General features: G+C 33.6%; 1 protein-coding gene across 2 annotated transcripts in view; it reads left to right on the plus strand.

Annotated features, from left to right (window-relative positions):
* The window catches only part of CDH9 (cadherin 9), a 138,299-nt gene extending 117,025 nt beyond the window's left edge, over positions 1 to 21,274 (plus strand). The window contains exons 8-12 of one of the 2 annotated variants that reach the window (XM_027605879.1): positions 10,273 to 10,409; positions 10,858 to 10,979; positions 14,746 to 14,863; positions 14,958 to 15,209; positions 20,362 to 21,274. In XM_027605879.1, coding sequence (XP_027461680.1) covers positions 10,273 to 10,409; positions 10,858 to 10,979; positions 14,746 to 14,863; positions 14,958 to 15,209; positions 20,362 to 20,849 — 1,117 coding nt within the window. In that variant the 3' untranslated portion in view covers positions 20,850 to 21,274. The remainder of the gene's footprint in view (positions 1 to 10,272; positions 10,410 to 10,857; positions 10,980 to 14,745; positions 14,864 to 14,957; positions 15,210 to 20,361) is intronic. The other variant, XM_027605880.1, reaches the window with a different exon arrangement.
* The last annotated feature ends 243 nt before the right edge of the window (positions 21,275 to 21,517 follow it).

The following is a 21,517-nucleotide window of genomic DNA, read 5'->3' on the forward strand; positions in this document are numbered from 1 at the left end:
TTTGTATATTCATACACCCACTAAAACATCAAAATCAAGAAAACGAACATATATCTTACCCCCAAAAGTTTGCTCATGTACTTTTTAATGCCTCCCTCCCAAACTTCCTAAAATCCATCCCCTAATCCCCAGGCAAACACTGATCAGGTTTCTTCAATATAGATCAGATTATATTGGGTTTTCTTGAATTTGTACAAATGCAATCATACAGTATTTATTCTTTTGTCTAACTTGTTTCACTTAGCCTAACTATACTGAGATTTTTCCATGTTGTTATGTGCATCAATAGTTTATCCCTCCAATTGCTGAAAAGTATTCCATTTTACAGAGATACCACAATTTGCTTATCTGTTCACTTATCGGTTGACATTTTGAGTTGTTTCAAACACTTGGATATTGCAATACCTTTATACACATTTGTATGTAAGTATATATACAAACATTTGTGAATCAGAATTTGTATAGTTATGTTTTCACTTTTCTTGAGTAAATACCTAGAAGTGTTATGATTGGACCATAAAGAGTCAACCTTTTTTAACTATAGCCATTCTAATAGGTGTATAATAGTATCTTAATTGCCTATCTGACCAACGATGTTGAACTTTTTTTATATGCTTAATGTGCCACCCATACATGTTCTTTGATGAAGTGTTTATTCAATACTTGCTTAGATTTTCTGTGTTATTTCTTTATTATCGATTTGGAGATACACACACACACACACACACACACACACTTCACACAATGGATACAAGTCCTTTATCAGATACGTGATTTATAAATATTTTCTCCCAGTTAGTGGCTTGTATTTACATTCCCATAAAGTGACTTTCAAAAGGCAAATGTTCTCAATTTTGATGAAATCTAATTTATTAACTTTTAATTTATGGATTGAGTTTTTGGTGCCTTATATAGGAAACATCTGCCTGATCCCAAAATTTTTATTCCATGTTTTCTTCTAGAAGATTATTGTTTTCAGTATTATATTTACATCAATGATTCATTTTAAGTTAATTTTTATATTGTATGAGGTATGGATCATACCTCATTTTGCTTTTTGGTGTATGGATCCCCAATGTTTCCAGCACCATGCGTTGCAAATACTATTCTTGTCACTGAATAGCCTTCATACCACTGTCAAAATTCAATTGCCCATGTATATATGGACCTAATTCTGGACTCTCTCTTCTGATCCAATTATATATTTATCTATGTTTGCAAAAATCACAGTTTTCTGTACTTTTATAAAAAGTCTTGAAATTAAATACTGTCATTGTTTTTTTATTTTCTAAATTTGTTTGGTAATTCTAGGCCCTTTGTATTTTCATATGTCAACTGCTACAAAAGATTCTGCTAGAATTTTTATTTGAGTTGTGTTAAGTGTGTAGATTAATGTAGGCAGAATTGATGACATCCTAATGATACTGAATCTATTAACCCAAAATAATATATTTTTCTCTGCCTATATAGAGATTTTTCTCAGCTGTATTTTGTGGGTTTTATGTCTACAAAAAACATTTTTTATACTTCATTTTATTGCTTTACTGTCCTGGCAAGAACCTCCAAAACAATGTTAAATAGAAGTAATAGGAACAGAAATCCTTGCCTTCTTCCTTGTCTTATGAAGAAATCATTTAGTCTTTCATCATTCAGTATGATGCCATCTGCAGGGACAATTTTATTCTATTCTTTTGTTCTAAGTATTTTTATCAGGAATAGAGTTTGGATTTTGTCAAATGGTATTTTCTTTGTCTATTAAGATGGCCATATAGTAAAATAATGTATTATTTGATTTATTTTTCAAATATTGGGATAAATGTCACTTAGCCACATTACACTATAATTATATATTGTTGAATTCAGTTTACTAAAGTTTAAAAATAATTTTGCACCCATTTTTATTGGGACATAATTTTAAAGTTGTGTTTTCATGTAATGTCTGTTTGGATTTGGTGTCATAGTAATACTGTCTCAGAATGCAGTCAGAAGTATAAGATCCTCTTTTAATTTTTTGGAAGAGTTTGCATAGAATTGACATTATTTTTCTTTAAATGTTTGGTAGAACTTAAAAGCAAAGGACTGTGTTATCTTTTTTATATGAGTTACAGCTACAAATTTTATTTCCTTAGTAGTTGTAAGCTTGTTTTTTTTTTCCTTTTTCTTCATCTTTCAAGGAATTTTTGAATTTCATCAAAGTTGATGAATTTCAAAAGTTGTTTGTAATGTTCATATTATCCTTTTGATATTCTAGTAATGACAGCCATTTTTTTCTTGGCCAGTGTGACTAGACTTTTTAGTTGATTGATCTTCTCAAAGAACAGGTTTAATTGCTTTTTCAATAGTTTGTTTTCTTTTCTTTTTTTTTCTTTTTGGGCTCTGATCTTCATTCTTTTTTTCTGCTTACATTGGGCTTCATTTGCTCTTCTTCTCTATGTCCTTGAGTCAGAAGCCGAGGTCATTGATTTGAGCCTACTATTATTCTCATATGTGCGTTTTAGTGATAAATAAATTTCCCTCTAGGTACAGCTTTAGATGTGTTGTTTTTTGTACCAATACAACAAAAATTTTGCATTGTCTTTAATGTTTATTTTTCTCTTCATACACTGCCAGTTGTTCCTCAGGATGCTTTTAAATTGTGGCACTGGTTTTAAGCAATTGGATTATGATATACCTTTCTATAATATGCTTCATCTATTTTGTATTTGATAAAGTTTCCTGAATTTGTGACTTTATGGCTTTCCTCAAACTTGGAAAAGTTTTCATCCAGTCTCTTTAATATTTTTTTGCCCTATATTCTTCTCTTTAAGGAAATTTCATTCCAATTATGCTAGGTCCCCTAAAGGTGCAATACAGTGCCCTGGTGCTGTTTGTTTAGTCTCCCTTTTTGCCTCTTAGCCATTGTAAATAGTTCCCATTCATCTTCATCTTCAAGTTTACTAATTTTTTTTTTCCAATATCTAACCTGCTTTAATTCCATCTAGAGTATTTTTTTCATTTCATAGATTATAATTTCTTCTCTGGAAGTGTTATTTCTGGGTTGTTTTCAATGGACAGATTTTTCCTGGCAGTCATATTTTCTTGTTTTTTGCATGCCTGTAAGTTTTGATTGGATGACAAACACTGTGCTTTTATTGTGTTTAGTGTTAGGTAGCTTTGCATTTTCTTTCTTTCTTTTTTTTTTAGCTTTGCATTTTCATAAATACTTTTGAGCTACATTCAGATTTTTTTAAGATTTTATTTATTTATTTGAGAGAGAGCACGAGTGAAAGAGAGAGAGTGCACACGAGCAGGGCAGGAGCAGGGGCAGAGGGAGAAGGAGAAGCAGACACCTTGCTGAGCAGGATCCTGGGACCATGACCTGAGACAAAGGCAGAGGCTTAAACGCTTAACCCAGCCACCCAGGCGCCCCTCAGATGTGTGTTTAAATTACTCACAACATCTTAATCTTTTTGGACTTTGCTTTGGTGCTTTATTAGCAGCACTTTTTCTAGACCTAATTTTGCCCCATAATCAAGAAGACCTTCCTGAGTAGTCTACCAAAGCCCCATGAGTTATGAATTTCTCTTTGGTTGGTGGAAACTAGAACTATTCTAGAACTACAATGTGCCAGTTCATAGTTTTGCTCCCTCCTAATCCTTGTGATTGATTACTTCTATTGCCTCACTTTATCTGTCCCCAAACATATTCTGATCAGTACTCAGCTGAAAACTTGAATAATATTTTCTTCAGATGTCAGTAGTTCCCTCTTTGTGAAGCTCTCTCCCATGAATTACTCTGCCTTTCAAATTCTAGACACTTTGTTCTCGACATGGACTATCAGCTTGAACTCAGGGGATGGACAGACTCCATCTGGGCTTGCACTTCCTATATTCTTCTTTGGAACCTCTCCCAGGCAGCAAACTAGAAGATCACATCATATGTTTCCCTTTTCTCTGGGATTATTGTCATTGTTCTCTGGTGTATAATCCTTCAAAAATAATTTTCATTTAGTTTCATATATTTCATTTAGTGTTAGTGGGTTGTGTGTGAGTGTGTATGTGTGTGCGTGTGTGTTTGGGGGGGCTGGTAAATCCATCCCATGTTATTCTATAGTTGCTAAAAAAGGACATTCAGTATGTCATTTTAAACATGTTTTAATTATATAATTTAGTCACTCTTGCACAGGTAATTTTGTAGTGAAGAAGACATCTATAAAATTCTCCTCTCAATAGATACTTCAGTGGTATTTTATTCTATTTTTATCAGGTATTGAAACTTTCCACTTATCAATCACCTAACTTTAGTAAGTAGAGATCATTATAATATACATATAGGTTTATGTATTTTTATTAATTGTGAACGTTTGATAATGCCATTAAACTTCTCAATAAACTCCTATTGTATAAATAACACACTATCATGTAGGTGAAACATGATTACTGGAAATTTCGTTGCAAACAGTCTATCAATCTATATATATCCTATATATATGGATTAGATATCGATGTAAATTGATATACAGATATAGAAATAGATATCGATAAATAATCTACACAATCTATATAAATATATCCTTTCCTATATCTGGAATTTCCTCAGGATACAATTTTAGGAGTAAAATTTCTAGGTCAAATACTGATAGTAAAATTCGCAACCTTGCTCCGTAGTATATAAAAGTGGCTGATAAATTTTTAAGTTCATAGTTCTCTCAAAAATATTTGTGTTTAATAGGGTACTCAAGTATAAAGAAATAATGAACAGTGGTTTTACATTAAAAAATCTCAGAAATGATAAAGAGAAGAAAAATACTGAAAGAAATAAATTTATCCCAAATTATGTCTCTAAAATTATACTGCCAACTCTGTCAACAAATAAGGCCATGCCTGAAAATATAGTATATAGGCTGGTTCCTGTTTGCATAAAGATATATGCAAAAAAAACTCCAGCATTTTTAGGTATCTTATTACACTGCCAGAAACTAGCCATAAGTCAACAAGGAGACAACATTGTAACATGTGACTCTTTTGTTTGCTCCTATGGAATTTAGGAGAACTGATCCTTAAGAGCAGAAACGGGGGCGCCTGGGTGGCTCAGTCGTTAAGCGTCTGCCTTCGGCTCAGGTCATGATCCCAGGGTCCTGGGATTGAGTCCCACATCGGGCTCTCTGCTCAGCGGGAAGCCTGCTTCTCCCTCTCCCACTCCCCCTGCTCGTGTTCCTGCTCTCTCTGTGTCTCTCTGTCAAATAAATAAATAAAATCTTAAAAAAAAAAAAAAAAAGAGCAGAAACGGGCTATGATAAGCATCATGGAGAAATATTTTCCAGGGAAATCTTAGGAACTATTTCTAACCCACCAGTAAATCTGTTCATCAAATATATTTTCTGAAATACATCTGCCTCTTGCAACATGAGATTATGATTACAATTAGCAGCTGTTGTCAGCTCTGCTCACCTCATTAGTAATCACGGATTTCCCAAGTTATAGGGTTGATTATTGCTTTACAGGTTCTGAAAGAACATGTTGTCTCATTTCACACCTATTTTATGCTCAACATATTTAAAGTTCAACAAATTTTAGAAGAAATCTTTTCTACTGCAGTCAGAGAAGTAAGTACACAACAAACTTGCTGGAAAGAAATGCTTTTTTAGTTATGCTTCAATAAAATGTACACAATTCCACCCTAAGCTGAAATGAGTGAATAACTGGATGTGTGTGTGTGTGTGTGTGTGTGTGTGTATCTCAGTGTTTCTCTAATACTTGCTTGATTTTATTACAGACAGTAAAATATTAATTTATTTAAAAATCATGATTATTTAAAAACAATGCCATTAATATTTGAAAAAAAATTTAAACTATTTGCTCAAGTACTGCATAGCCACGTTCTCTTTTTGAAGGGCAATGAAAGTTTCATGGTTCATAGATGGAAAACACATTTCTGGAATGCAGTAGCTGGAAAGGAAAAGAGCAAACTTAGAGCCTAATTATATTGACATAGTCGGTGGAAGATGTACCTGGAATGCAGTAAAGAGGAGTACTACGCTTGACACATTTCTGCATACTACTGATTTGTTCTGGTGTTTGTAATTTATGTGTTTTATTGTGATAGATGAAAATACAGGGATGTGATATGTGTCGGATTCTTAATGATAGAACATGAAAAATGAAAAGCAAACAAACTGAAGCAGAGTTCAGCTTCCTCAGGCTCAGTTCTCTTGTGCTCTTTTTCACTTATTTTCTGTTTCTGCAGATCTTGTTTCATTTAAAAAGTTATGCCAGTGGACTTTTCTTTAACTTATTGCTCAAAATTAAATGTGAGGAGATGAATAAAATAGTGTTGTTTTAATAGGCCATCTGCTGGAATATAGAGATGGCTTTGTCCTGTGTTGTTTATCAAGCTCTTTCTGGTATATTTATTATTAAGGTAAACGAGAATGTCCCATTCTGTGTTGAAAATAGAGTATTTGCTGCTGAATGAAAGAAAAATGATCTCTGGGCTTTGACAAATTGTGAGACATCATTTGCACTAGGGCAAATTTCTGAATATATACCTGGAAGTGTGCAGTGTTAGTGTTAAAGTGAACTCTGTCTAAATTGTCAAAGTGGTTCTCCACCATGAATTCTTAACTTGGAAAGTAGTACCTTTCAAGATTGAATCTATGAGTAGGATAGACAGAAACTTATTCTGATCCCACATAAGCTCCAAATACGTCAAAGCTGGACTTGCATAATGTTAGAATTGTTAGCTATTCCTCAATCATAGAAAGCCCCATGCTAATCTCTAGGGCAAGTAGCAAAGAGCACAAAGGATTTTTATTTTTTATTTTGATCTTTAATGCTAGCAGTAGGTAAAAAGTCCAATGTCTGTTTAGCCATAAGCAGATAATGGCTAGCTATTGACTTTTCCAACAATGAAAAGAAATATATTCAGGCAAATATTATAAATTGAATTCCACTCAATTCATATTTGTGGTTGAGTTATATTTTTTACACTGCTTTCTTTGTGTTCATTTTAGGTTTGTTTTATTCATTAGCAGAATTTGGTGTAAGTATTTAAGTATTTAAGTAAAATAGAACATTTAAAAATGTTCTACTGACTTTCTTAGCCCACATTAGGAACTAAATTGTAGGAGGCTTGACACCTAGAGATAGGAAGCTTTGTATTTCTTTTTCCATTTTAGCATTTATTAAGCAATAGAGATTAAAAACTGAAAATTTAATATTACTGCCATCCTCAATTTTAGTACATTAATTTTTTTAAAAAAATAAGATCTACCTCAAATCCTTGTCTCACAATGAATTATTGGTTAAAACCTGACATAATTTTTGCTCCTAGGAGATATACATATACACCATTATGTATTTTATGTATTTATTTTTGTATCTGTTTCTAGTTATCCTCTATCTCTTTAAGAGTTCCCACACCACAAGTATAGCTACTCTTCAGCAGGGACCATGTATTATGTAATCCATAATTTGACCATATATCAAAAATCTCCCCAATTTTTTTCATAACACCATGTAGGAAAATTATAATTATGATTATTCAAAAAGTGAGAAGATACTACCATTTTCCTGTGGCTCTAATTGCCCATTGCACAACCCTTCCAAAGGACAAGAAGGTGACTGGGCTGGTTTTATATTTTGGAACTAGGTAGAGAAAGGAACCTAAAACTGACTATGTAAAGCTTTTAGGTATTCCACATTTGAGATGAAATCCAGTATATAAGGGCGCCTGGGTGGCTCAGTCAGTTAAGCCTCTGCCTTCGGCTCAGGTCATGATCCTGGGGTCCTGGGATGGAGCCCTGCATGGGGCTCCCTGCTCAGCAGGGAGTCTGCTTCTCCCTCTGCCTGTTGCTCCCCCTGCTTGTGTTCCCTCTCTTTGTCAAATAAATAAATAAATAAAATCTTTTTTAAAATCCAGTGTGTGTATATATATATAAAATATAGTATATATAAAGTATATATAAAATACATATATATAAAAATGTTTATATATATTATATATATATATATATTTCCCCCACACACGGTCAAATACTCACTTTGAAATAGTATCTGTCAGTCTGAGAAACTCATTTGATAAAGTTTAGCAGAAAATAAATTAGGCAAACCCCATGATGTTGTTATTACAGTTATTTTGGAAATCTGAGTTTACTAATGGATCTCTTAATTTCAATATAGTTCTTATAGCAATAGACTAAGTCATGGGTTCTTCATTAAAACAACCAAGGCAAACAAAAAATCACAGAATTTAGATAAATAGATTTTCATCCAATATTTTAAAAATTACAAATGTTTCACAATGTTTAGAACACTGGCTGCTCAGTATCTATTACTTATGTTTGTCAAAGCCAGTGCCTGATAGTGAATATATTACATTAATAATGGGAGTTGTAATTTCCTAATTCACCAGATCAAAAAGGAGTTAATTTGCTAAGTGACTTTATTTATATTTTTATTTTTTTAAAGATTTTCCTTATTTATTTATTCATGAGAGACAGAGAGAGAGAGAGAGAGAGAGAGAGGCAGAGGGAGAAGCAGGCTCCCAGGGAGCAGGGAGCCCGATGCGGGACTCAATCCCAGGACCCTGGGATCATGACCTGAGCTGAAGGCAGACACTTAACCATCTGAGCCACCCAGGCGCCCCTGCTAAGTCACTTTAATAAGATACCTAGAAAAATGAGAACTACACCACATGTTGGTTAGTCTGTTAGTTGTCTTCCTTCTTCTGTCTTTATTCTAATCAGTGTATTCCATGGTATATAACCTTGCTGTAGGAGCCTTGTCCATAGACTTATAACATGCGATTGGCCTAGGATGTTTGTAGAAATAAAAATCCCAGCTCCAACACCAGACCTAATGAATCAGAATCTGTTTTTAACAAGATCCCAATGTAATTCATATGAACATTAATGTTTAAAAAACACTTATTTTCCTCTATGGCTTAATTAGATACTCAGCAGCAGAAATCTCAAACAGATGTAAAGTGTTAGTATAGCCTAATATGGCCTGACATAACTAAAAGATTTTATTATAAGCTAGTCTTTTAAAAGATCTTTCTTACGAGTATGTTGCAGCCTTCCATTGCTGTCATAACAAATTACCATAAACTTAGTACTTAAAGCAACTGAAATTTATATCTTACAGTTTTATAGGTCAGAGATCTGGGATGAGTCTCACGGGACTAAAGTCAAGGTGTTTGTGTGGACAGGGACACATTCCTGTCTGGAAACTGAAGGACAGAAATTGTTTCCTTGCTCATTCAAGTTATTAGCAGATTTCAGTTCTTTGCAGTCTGTTTTCTTGCTGTCACCTCAAAGTTCATTCTGAGTTTCTAGAGGCTGCCTGTGTCCTTTGGCATGTGGCCCCTTTCCGCCATCTTCAAAGCCAGCAGTGAGAGGTCAAGTCCTTTTCATACTTAAAATCTCTTTTTTTTTCTCCCATCTCATTTCTCTAGAGCCCATCTCTGCCTTCTTCTTCCACTTTAAATGGTTTATATGATTAGTTTAGGGCTATCTAGATAATCAAGAATAATCTCCCTTCTCAATGACTTTAACCTTAATCGCATCTGCACAGTTACTTTTACCATGTAAAGTAACATAGTCCCAAATTTCAGGGATTAGGAGGTGGGCATCCTTTGGGGGAGGCGGGGAGGCATTATTTTGCCAAACATAGAGTGATAACAAAGTTTATGGTGACAGTTTCCATATCCAGCCTTGATGAAAAGAGTCATAAAACTCTGTGTAATATGTCATTTCATTTTTATATGCAAAAGGTCAGAGGAATAGATTGGAGGATAACCTTTGATTCAGCTGAGATGTTCCTTGAATAGAGAGCCGTTCAAGAGCAATGTACTTCACAACAGCCTCTCTCTATTCACTTATAGTCATAAGGACTCTGTGGACACATGTTCTTATGTTTTTTAGCATAATTTCAGTTTATCTAATGCAATTGACTTTATCAAATTTAACATGTCTAAAGCACTGCAACAGGTCTATGATAGGTTAAGTAAATCGAGTGACAATTAAAAACTCACTTAAAGGTTGCCACAAGGATTCATGAGCTTAAATAATAACTCTAAAGGACACATAATCACAGAAGAGTAATGATGGAAAAGGCTGGATATATCAAATTGGCTACACGACAATTGTATTAAATAAAAATTCGTGAAAATTGTCGGCATTTTACTGGTCATGACTTTAGGACAACATTGCTTGAACTGCCTCTAACATTAAGGAACAGTAGATGAGTTAATAATCTTAATGCCTAGATTCATGAATCTCTTTCCTGCCAGATACTCTATTGATCGGCATACTGATATGGACCGGATTTTTAGCATTCACTCCGAAAATGGCTCTATTTTCACTTTGAAACCCCTTGATCGGGAGTCCTCTTCTTGGCACAACATCTCCATTACTGCCACAGAAATAAGTGAGTGGGAAATACATCCACCTGAACACCAAAGTGGTAAAATAATAGCATTAAGTAGACTCTGTTTCTTGAGGGAAGTCACTTTCTCATTAGCAACCTCAGAGTGTGTTGGAGACTTACAGTATCGTAATGATTCTCAAATATCCACTTTTTAAACTTGATTTTCTTTTATACCTTACTCTAGGAGAGAAATAGAATATAACCTCATAAAAATAATTAATCTGAGAAAATTATGTCTTACAAATAATACTTCATTCTCAGTCATAGTCTCCTCTTCTTAATCGTACTTTGCATCTGGACCATGTAAGAAAGCTGAGCTATTCATCAGCAATCCAATTGAGAAAGTGAATACCGCAGAAATGATTCGTTGCTAAGTTACAAATGGGGTGAGTGGTATCACCGCTTCTCTGTAAATGAGACTGAAGTCTTACACATGTTCTCGTTGCAGATAACTCAAAACAAAGTAGCCACATCCCTGTCTTCATCAGAATTCTAGATATAAATGACCATGCTCCGGAATTTGCCATGTACTATGAAACATTTGTTTGTGAAAATGCAAAACCTGGGCAGGTAAATAAAATTATTATAAACTTTAAAAAAATATTTCCTCTTCACAAAGGCAGATAACATTATATCAATTCACTTGCACAAAATCTTTTTTATGCAAACTCCTATCAATCCTCTTTGTCACCTGTTCATCTCCCCTTACAAAAACACTCACAGTGATCCAAACAGATGACTTCTGAAGTTGTTTTTATTATGGAACCCATGATGTAATAGGGAAAGTTATAATATATACTTTAATTTATATACTGGGTATATAATAAATATACATATATATATATATATATATAAAGTTCCTCCCTGGATTCATAATTATGCTCATACTGAGTTATACTCAAGAATAGAATGGAAATATATTCCTAAGTAAAACTTGAAGTATGAAAGTGAAACTGTTCTGTGTTAGTAAAAAGGGAATCACAATAATTGTCTTGTTGATTACATTTTTCCTCTTTTAATCTCTCAGGCAGGATATTTTGGTTTGATAAATTATACTTTGTGATTTTTCAACTTCCATATTATTGAGATAAAAAAGAGATAGTACAAGAGTTACAATGTCCTCTTGTAAAGTCCCCCTAATATATGAGATCTCTTAAGTAACTTTAAGCAAATGCACAGTATGTTCATTTTTGACCCCAATATAGTATTTTACAAATGACAGCAACTGCACAAATTTCACTGAAAGAAATTTTAACCAGTTATTTAGATATTTCTTTAAAGAAAAAGTAGATGGTTCTTAAGAATCATATATAATTCCATTGCGCCTATTTAAATATAGAAAATAAAAGTGAAATACTGTCCTCCTTTTATTACATTGAAGATTGCAATGGACCGAATGTTTATTTGAAACCCTAACCCCCAATATGGCTGTATTTAGAGACGGAGCTTCTAAGGAAGCAATGAATGTTAAATGAGATCATAAGTTTGGGGCTCTGATCTGAGAGGGTTACTGTCCTTTAAAAAAGAGACAAAAGAGAGATCACACTCTCTCTCTCTCTGCCCACACTCAGAGGAAAGGCAATGTGAGGATGTAGCAAGGAGGCAGCTGTCTGCAAGCCAGAAAGAGAGCTCTCACCAGAAACCCGTCTAGCTGGTACCTTGATCTCAGACTTCCAGTCTCCAGAACTGTGAGAAAATTAATTTCTGCAGTGATTTTTATGGCAGCCCAAATAAGCAGACCAAGACAGAGTTCCACTTACATACACAAAAATAAAAATGGGGTATTATCATTATTTGCCAAAAAAGAATCATTACACAGTTATTTGGATTAAAAATTGTTTTTTTTTCTTTTTACATGTTACTTTGCAACATGTAATGGACATACTCTCAATTTAGTAAATGATTATTTTTAATTTGATGCTGAATTTTTCTAGCACAGCTATACATTAATTAGTTTATTCAACTATCCACTTACTAATAGTAATTTGGTTTATAAACACAATGTGAGTCTAGCAGATAGCACTATAGTGAGCATTATAATACATTTGTATTTATACACTACCTGGTGTTCCTTTCCTTTGATATAACCTTTGAAGTAAGAATAATTAAATTTTATATATAAATACTCATCAGTGCCTCCAAACAGCTCCCCAAATAGGTCATATGCCTAGTGGATGATTGCCTATTTACTGGAACACTAGACTTTAAGTGTCCACCAAATAGTAACATCTCATAATAATTTTAACATAGATTCTTCCCAGATTATTCAGGCTGAACATTTTTTCATAAATGTGTAGCCATTTTGAAATAATCTCCACAGATGTATTAGTTTCCGAAGGCTACTGTGAAAAACTACCACCAACCAGAGAGCTTAAAACAACAGAGATGTGCTCTCACACAGTTCTGGAGGCTAGAAGTCTAACAATGGTGTCAGCAGTCCATCCCTCTGTCAGCAGTCAGGACTCTTGCCATTTCCCAGCTTCTGTAATTGCCAGCAATCACCGGCATTCTTTTTCCAACTCTCTGTATCCACATTTCCCTCTTCTTATGAGACTCCATTCATTGGTTTAGGGCCCACACTAATCTGCTATGGCGTCATCTTAACTTGATTGCATCTACAAAGAGCCTGTTTCCAAATAAGAGCACATTCACAGGTACTGGGAATTAGGAATTGAACATATATTTTAGACAGACATAAGTCAATTGACGATAGCATATACAGAATCTTTACTTATTTGTCCATTAATATGCTTTTCTTTTGTTGATTCATTTAATTGGTACATATTAAAAATTAATATTCGATAAAGTATATTGATATTAACTAATAATTATTTTAATATATACTACTATTAACATTTCTCTCATTATTCATATACTTGGTGGAAAACAATTTCCTTATTAAAATTAACAAGGTTGAAAATATATTTTAATCTACTGCTACGTATTCTGTTAAAATATGTGTATACAGCGGCCCATCTAATCATTTCAAGAACTCAGCCATATTACCAGAGGACTGATGTTGTTTATGATTTAAAATATTACTAAAAATAAGATATTTTATGTTACTAAAATTAGATATCATTGCCAATCTAGAACAGGAGGCTAAACAAAAGTATTAAAGTACTAAAAGCATTTTTTCTATGTCATGATCCAATCTTCTAAGGAGAAAATGTGCATTAAGTTTGCATTAATAATTGTGCACTTTCAGAAGCATTATACAAAGAGAAGTAAGGTCCATGCCTCTCTGTCAATAAAATGAATGAAATCATAGTTAATATTAAATTAAAGGGGAAAAAGTGTTGACTAGTGAGGATGCAGGTTAGTATGGCTATAGAAGGTAAACAATAACCAAAACAATGGGTATGTCAAACCACTGTGAAATTCCAATAATTGTTCATTACAGAAGTTGCACTATTTTACCTGGAAGTGGTGCAACTCTGTTTGGGTGGAAAAGAAATTTGAAAGTAAGAGGAATTAAATGGCTGTGATTTCAAGTCACACAGATGGCAGACCTGTGACTAGAAAAACATGCATCCCGATGTGTAGCTTAGTGCTTTTTCCACTATGAAATGCTCAATGGACTTTTTCTGCCTGACCTGTTATTTGATGCTCCATCCTCACACTATGGCACACCTCTGACTTATAGTGAGCACAGCTAAGAGGTGTTGTGATTTCTCAACTTCGACACAGATTTTATGAAACTTGAAAAGCATTTATTTGTATATCTTTCTAAACTTTGCAAATACCATTAAAAAAAACAAATACTTTGAATAAAATAAGCAATATGATTGTAGTTAGGGTGCCCCATAGCTTTAAAATCTTTTGCTTTCTGGTATCATGTGGCATATTGCTTATTTTTACCAAAACTATATTCATAGTGTTCTTGATCTCTAGGAATAGTTGTGCTAATCACTTTTGTTTTTTTAAAAATGCATCTGTTATGTTCTCTGCCTTTGAGACAATCATTATTTAGTGGGGGCAACAGATTGGTAACCAATTATTAATAAAACAGACAGGTACTTTCTAACAATGTTAAAAGAGGATAGATGTTGGACTGATAAAATTTTCTTTAAGGTTGGTATTCCAGTGGCCAAGAATCAGACAAAGATTCATAGAGATACCTTACACAGTAATACTTGATGAACATATTTTATCCTTAACTAATTGTTACATTACAAAGAACCATAAAAAGCTTTGGCATAATTTCTGAAAATGGCCTGTTTTTTGTTTCTTTAATAAGTCAATGATATATTTAAAGCACAAACACTAACATAAAATGTAGTACAACAAGAGTTGCTCTTTGTTGTCCTTTATTTAATTTTTGACTTGGTTTCAGTTGATCCAGACTATCAGTGTCATGGACAAAGATGATCCTCCCCGAGGCCACAAATTTTTCTTTGAGCCAGTACCAGAATTTCCTCTCAATCCGAACTTCACCATTGTAGATAATAAAGGTACAGAACATTTTTAAAGTTGAAATTGAGACCTTCAGCTGCAAAATTAAAAACTGGTCTGAGTCCCCCGCCAATTTTTTTTTTGTTTTCCTAGATAATACAGCAGGAATCGTGACTCGGAAAGATGGGTATAGCCGCAACAAAATGAGCACCTATCTACTGCCGATTTTAATCTTTGACAATGATTATCCAATTCAGAGCAGCACCGGCACGCTGACTATCCGTGTGTGTGCCTGTGATAATCAGGGAAACATGCAGTCCTGCAGTGCAGAGGCCTTGGTCCTAGCGGCTGGCCTGAGCACAGGGGCACTCATCGCCATCCTTCTTTGTGTCATCATTCTACTCGGTAAGCTATACCTCCAAATGCTCATTTCACTCAAAGAAGTCTCTCCCTTCTAGTTCAGTGATGGTGCAACCGAAAAGCACACTTCTCTAGGGCTAAAGGTTGACATTTTTAACTTTTTATTAAAATGGTTCTTTCAGTGGTGGGGGGTGGGAGGGATGGGGTGGCTGGGTGATAGACATTGGGGAGGGTATGTGCTATGGTGAGCGCTGTGAATTGTGTAAGACTGTTGAATCACAGACCTGTACCTCTGAAACAAATAATACATTATATGTTAAAAAAAAAAAAAGAAGAAGAAGATAGCAGGAAGGGGAAAATGGAAGGGCGGGAGATCGGAGGGGAAGACGAACCGTGAGAGACTATGGACTCTGAGAAACAAACTGAGGGTTCTAGAGGGGAGGGGGGTGGGGGGATGGGTTAGCCTGGTGATGGGTATTAAAGAGGGCACGTACTAAATGGAGCACTGGGTGTTATATGCAAACAATGAGTCATGGAACACTACATCAAAAACTAATGATGTAATGTATGGTGATTAACATAACATAATAAAATAAAACGAAAACGAAAAAAAATAAAATGGTTCTTTCAATTAGAAAAAGAAAATTGAGTTCTCTCTGAGGATAGGTCTAGCTTTCTAGAGATGGAAGACAGAGATAATATAGCTAATGCTATAAGAGACACATATTTTTAAAATCTATTTTATATTACACCGCTTAGTGCTAACTAACCATGTCACTGTTCTAAGGATATTTAATTTTATAACTGATTTAATTTTCATATCAATTCTGTAAGATAAATACTTTGATTCTTCTCAAGAAAGACTAAATAACTTCTACAAATTCACTCATCTAGGAAGGTTTTAACTAGCATTCAAACTTAGATAAGTCTATTTCAGAATTTTCCTTTTAAACCATTATTCTCAAAACCAAAGACTACCTTTACAAATCATATTACTAACAAATACTAAGATATGTAAATTAGACACCTAATTGGCAAGTGCATTTAAATTGTCAAGATAAGATAAACTTTTTATTCATACAATTTGTTATATATAGGTGCAAGTTAAAAGTTTAATTTCATTTTTTAAAAATATCACTATGACATCGTGGTCATATCTTCTCATGCAATGTTTTCTGAAGTCATGCTTTCAACAGCAAATGTTTTATTTGGGCATGCCCTAACAGGACAACAATTTAATTCAATTAAACAGTTGTTCCACTGTAAAACATTCTCCCCCAAAATTGTTTCCATCAAATATTCATCCAAAATGCTTATGCTTAGGGCAAGAGAGCCAGCCAAATTTATGTTCCAATGCTCATATGTGCTGGCTCCTTTAACCAGCAAATCCTTTCAGGCTATCTGGATGAAATCCCTTTTGCCAGATATCCTTGCAAGACTTCAGTGGGAGACTGATGAAAGTGAGGGGAAAACATTTCTCTCAGCTAAAATGATCCAACTATTTAGAAAAACATTTTCTCAAAGCGCTTTAAAACATATGTACCACCAATCCACATCTCAGGACTGCTGCTAGAAAGTTGACTCTTATGTAAAATATTTTTCTATCCCCATGGAAAATAAAGTTTGGTTTACCATTCAGCTAAGTGCTACTGATATTATATTGTTTTATTTGCTCACATAGTTCTACTTTCCTAATTTAGAACACCATGGAAATATGTATATTTCAAATTTCATTTTTAAGATTTCTATATTAAGATAATACACAGACATAAAGACATGCATGCACACACGGGGGAACAAAAGCACCCCCAAAATAAGCTTAGATACTAGAACATTATGAAACTAAATTGCATAATATTTTTTCTTTGCAGAAATCCTAGAAGGCTGCTTCATTATTCTGAAAAGTCTACCACCTTTCTGCCCTACACAATATAGAAGGCACACATTTCTTGTTTTCCACCTTCCCAACTGGTTGCCTATATATGGAGTGGTTTTCTATTATTTTAGTTAAAATTCGTTCCAATTCAGGTTTCATTATCAAAGTTCCTAAAGCATTTTTGCTGTGATTTCATCTTTTTTTTAAGGTTTTTATTTAAATTCAACTTAGTTAACATACAGTGTAATATTAGTTTCAGGTGTACAATGTAGTGATTCAACACTTCCATATAACACCCGGTGCTCATCACAGCAAGTGCCCTCCTTAAATCCCCATCACCCATTTCACCTATCCCTCCTTCCCACCTGCCTTCCAGCATCTCTCAGTTTGTTCTCTTATAGGTGAGAGTCCGTTTTATGTTTGATTTGCTTCTTTCTTTTTTCTTTCCCTATGTTGATCTGTTTTGTTTCTTAACTGCTACATATGAGTGAAATCATATGGTATTTGTCTTTCTCTGACTTATTTCACTTAGCATAATATTCTCTAGCTCCATCCATGTCATTCCAAATGACAGGATTTCATTCTTTTTTATGTCTGAGTAATATCCATTGTGTGTGGATATTACTTCTTTATCCATTAGTCAGTTGATAGATACTTGCACTGTTTGTATAATTTGGCTATTGTAGATAATGCTGCTATAAACATCGGGGTACATGTATCCCTTTGAATTAGTATTTTTGTATCCTTTGGGTAAATACCTAATAGGGCAATTGCTGGATCAGAGGGTAGTTCTATTTTTAACTTTTTGATGAACCTCCATACTGTTTTCCGGAGTGGCTACACCAGTTTGCATTCCCACCAACAGTGCAAGAGGGTTCTCCTTCTTCACATCCTCACCAACACCTGTTGTTTGTGCACAGTTACTAATTTCTAAGTTTCTATAGTAAAGAGAATCTGCTCTTTGCAAGATAGTGATATAGCACAGACAATGACATTTTAGACCTACCTATTACAGTTTGAAGAAATGTAGTTCTTAGAGTTTGTCTATGTTACAAGGCAAAGGCGAGGATTCACACCGGAGGCAGGACTTTTTAATTTTTTTGGTTCCTTAGACACCTTGGAAGTCAGATGAAGCTTATGGGAACTATTCAGAATGATAATTTAAATTAATAAGGATAGGATATATTAGACAAAGGAAATATTTGTATCCAAATTAAACAAGAAACAAAAGCTAAATGTGCTTAATTATTGTCATACGTGCCTTGTTCTAGTGCAAGTCTAATGATCATTTGAGATATGTCATAACTAAAATGCAATATAAAATATCTGTGCTTTCTATTGATTTAATAGTCAGACATACTCTTACTATCACTATAGTAACTATATATCCTGATATTCATAATAGAAATACTAAATTTCAGTTACAAATTAATGAAAATAATGATACACTTTTTTCTACTCCTTATCTTAACCTTTCTAAATTCCATTCAATTAATAACCTCAGCCTAGGGAAATGAAGTAGATGATTTTAACCCAACAGAGGAGGAAAAAAACTCAGAACAGGTTCTAAGGTCCATTTATGGGAGTTAATAAATATTATATTAGCTAAGAAACCCTTAAAATAATTTGACTATATTGTTGTTCTTTTACAGTCAGAATTTATAGAAAGTTTGGGGAAAGTAGAGAATTTATAAATTAATTCAATATGAAATTTAAAAGGAATCTTTTTTTTTTAACTGAATGATTCACTAGATTGGTAGATTTCAGATCTATGTTGGAGTTAATTAATTTATTTTCATCCTTTAATAGGGGAGAGTACAGATATGTTCCATTTTTATTGAAAAGGTCTTTTTTTTTTAATTGTCTCCCAAGATGATTCTGAATATAGCTCAGCACCTATAACCTATTCTGTGGAAGTTAACTAAAGATGCTTCTAATGATTTTTTTTTTTTTATTCTTTCTACCAATTAGTAGGAACTAAGGAAAGTGTGTTGGCCAATATGACAATATCATTGGACAGGCTTTTAAAGGAGTTATAGGGCACTCAAGAGCCATGGTGAAATGCAGTCTCAATGTAAATGAGTTTACTTTGTGTAATCTCAATACAAAAATTGAGAAAAGAAATGACAGATTTTTGAGCCAACATTTTCTTGTTTTTTAATAAAACGTAAATAGTATTGACAAAACATTTAGCTGCCTAAAGTAAGGGGAACCTGTTTTTTATTTCTCCCCTGCAATGTGCAAGTGTGCTTTAGCAAGATTATCTTTACTTCTTAACTTTTCTTATATATAAAATTAGGGACTTGGCCTATTTCCAATGGAAAATTTATATTTTGGAAATCATGTTTTATTTTTCCTTATTTTTAAGTATATATGTAAATTGCAAAACGTATTTATTTTGCATACATTCACTGTCACATATACGCATATGTTAAATTTCAGTAATATAACAAAAAACAAGAAAGTATATTCTATGTGGGGAAGTTCACAGTTAACCTGATACATGGTATGTAAATAATAAAAACAATATAGTGACTAGAGGGATTATAATTAACATTTTAGCCAGAAAGTTCCAATGCAACTGTACAAGTCAAGGAAATCCTTAGTAACAAGATAATTAGTCTGAGCTGTCTTATAAGATGAGTACAGGTTAAAGATAAGTTAGGCTTTGAATTTTATATTGTCATTTATAGAGTTATATTTCAGATTTTAAGTAGGCTTTCAAAACCAAGTCAATAAAGGAATTTAAACAGATATGAGCTACTGGAAGGAATTAGATAAGTAGCATGTATATATTTATGTATACACACACACATATATATGCATGTGTATAATATATACACATATATGATGCATATGTATGCATATATATGAATAATGTTTTGCATATATGCCCTTGCATCATTAAGAAAATATTAAATTGTTGCTCAATTTCTCTTGAGATAATAATGACTGTAGCTTTAGAATTTTAGTATTTCTAAGCAAGCATACCGTTGAGAGGAATGAGGTATCACATAATTAACAGCTGGCTAAATGAATTAGCCATAACTGAATAAGGCTTTTGCAATGCCAGAACTCTATAGGAGAGTGAGTCTTGAAAGCAAATAAAGGGATTGTAATATCTGGTCCTTTACCAATACAGGACATTTAGTCACTGGCCCAAGGCACCCTGTATTTGTGTAGGGTAGTTACTCTTTATCCAAACAAATCTCAGCAACTCTCATACCTAACAAACTTCCCTCAGCAAAGTGTGCTATATTTCATTTAAACCTGAATCATGGACTCTCACTATTTTCTCTTCGTTGTTGTTGTTGTTAATAGTTTTAGTTGTACTGTTTGCTGCACTGAAGCGGCAGAGAAAAAAGGAACCTCTGATAATTTCAAAAGACGATGTCCGGGACAACATCGTGACCTACAATGATGAAGGTGGTGGGGAAGAAGACACCCAAGCTTTCGATATCGGCACATTAAGGAATCCAGAAGCAAGAGAAGACAGTAAACTTAGAAGGGATGTAATGCCTGAAACTATATTTCAGATAAGGAGGACTGTGCCTCTGTGGGAAAATATTGATGTACAAGATTTTATCCACAGAAGATTAAAAGAAAATGACTCAGACCCAAGTGCACCACCTTATGATTCACTGGCAACATATGCCTATGAAGGGAATGATTCCATAGCAAATTCACTCAGTTCTTTAGAGTCTCTCACAGCCGATTGTAACCAAGATTATGATTACCTCAGCGACTGGGGGCCTCGTTTTAAAAAGCTTGCCGACATGTATGGGGGTGATGACAGTGACCGAGATTAAGAGTATTGTATGACTTGATCCATGTTTTTGAAAGTACTCTCCTTGTTACTAGATTGAGCAGCCTGCATTCTCTTCCTTGGAGGAAATTTTTTATAAAAATTGAAATTAGAAACAATACGTAGGTGTTGTCTTAGTAAGGGTTTGCTTAATCAGTAAGTTTCTGTGAATGAATACGAATGATATAGATTTTAAAAAAAAAGTAATAATAACCAGTTCACTCTCTTTGCCTAACAATCTCTGAAGGAAAGTATATCACATCAATAATCAATAAAAATTACATAAAGGCTTTTTGTGCCTTTCCTTAAATATAAAGACTTTATAAATGTTTTCTTAACTGACTTACAGTCACCTTTACTATTAAACATTGTGCAACTGCTTTGTAAATTAATATGAAAAATATATCCCTAAAGAAATAGGAATGACTATTACTGCCATATTTATTTAGTTGAAGAATGTCTTTGTGTTAATTCATTCATATTTTTATAAATGTATATTTATATTTTTGTATTTTTATGAAATAAACTAGTATTTATAAAAATAAATATCATTTTATTTAATTCCTAGAAGCAGTTCTGATCTCACTTATAACAGAAATTTTTTAAATCTTTATAGGCACAACATGATTCACTCAGGGGAAAAAAAAAAGCTAACTTACTGCATGTGATTTG

Source organism: Zalophus californianus, chromosome 5 (genome assembly GCF_009762305.2).
Source record: "Zalophus californianus isolate mZalCal1 chromosome 5, mZalCal1.pri.v2, whole genome shotgun sequence".
NCBI classification, from domain to species: Eukaryota; Metazoa; Chordata; class Mammalia; order Carnivora; family Otariidae; genus Zalophus; species Zalophus californianus.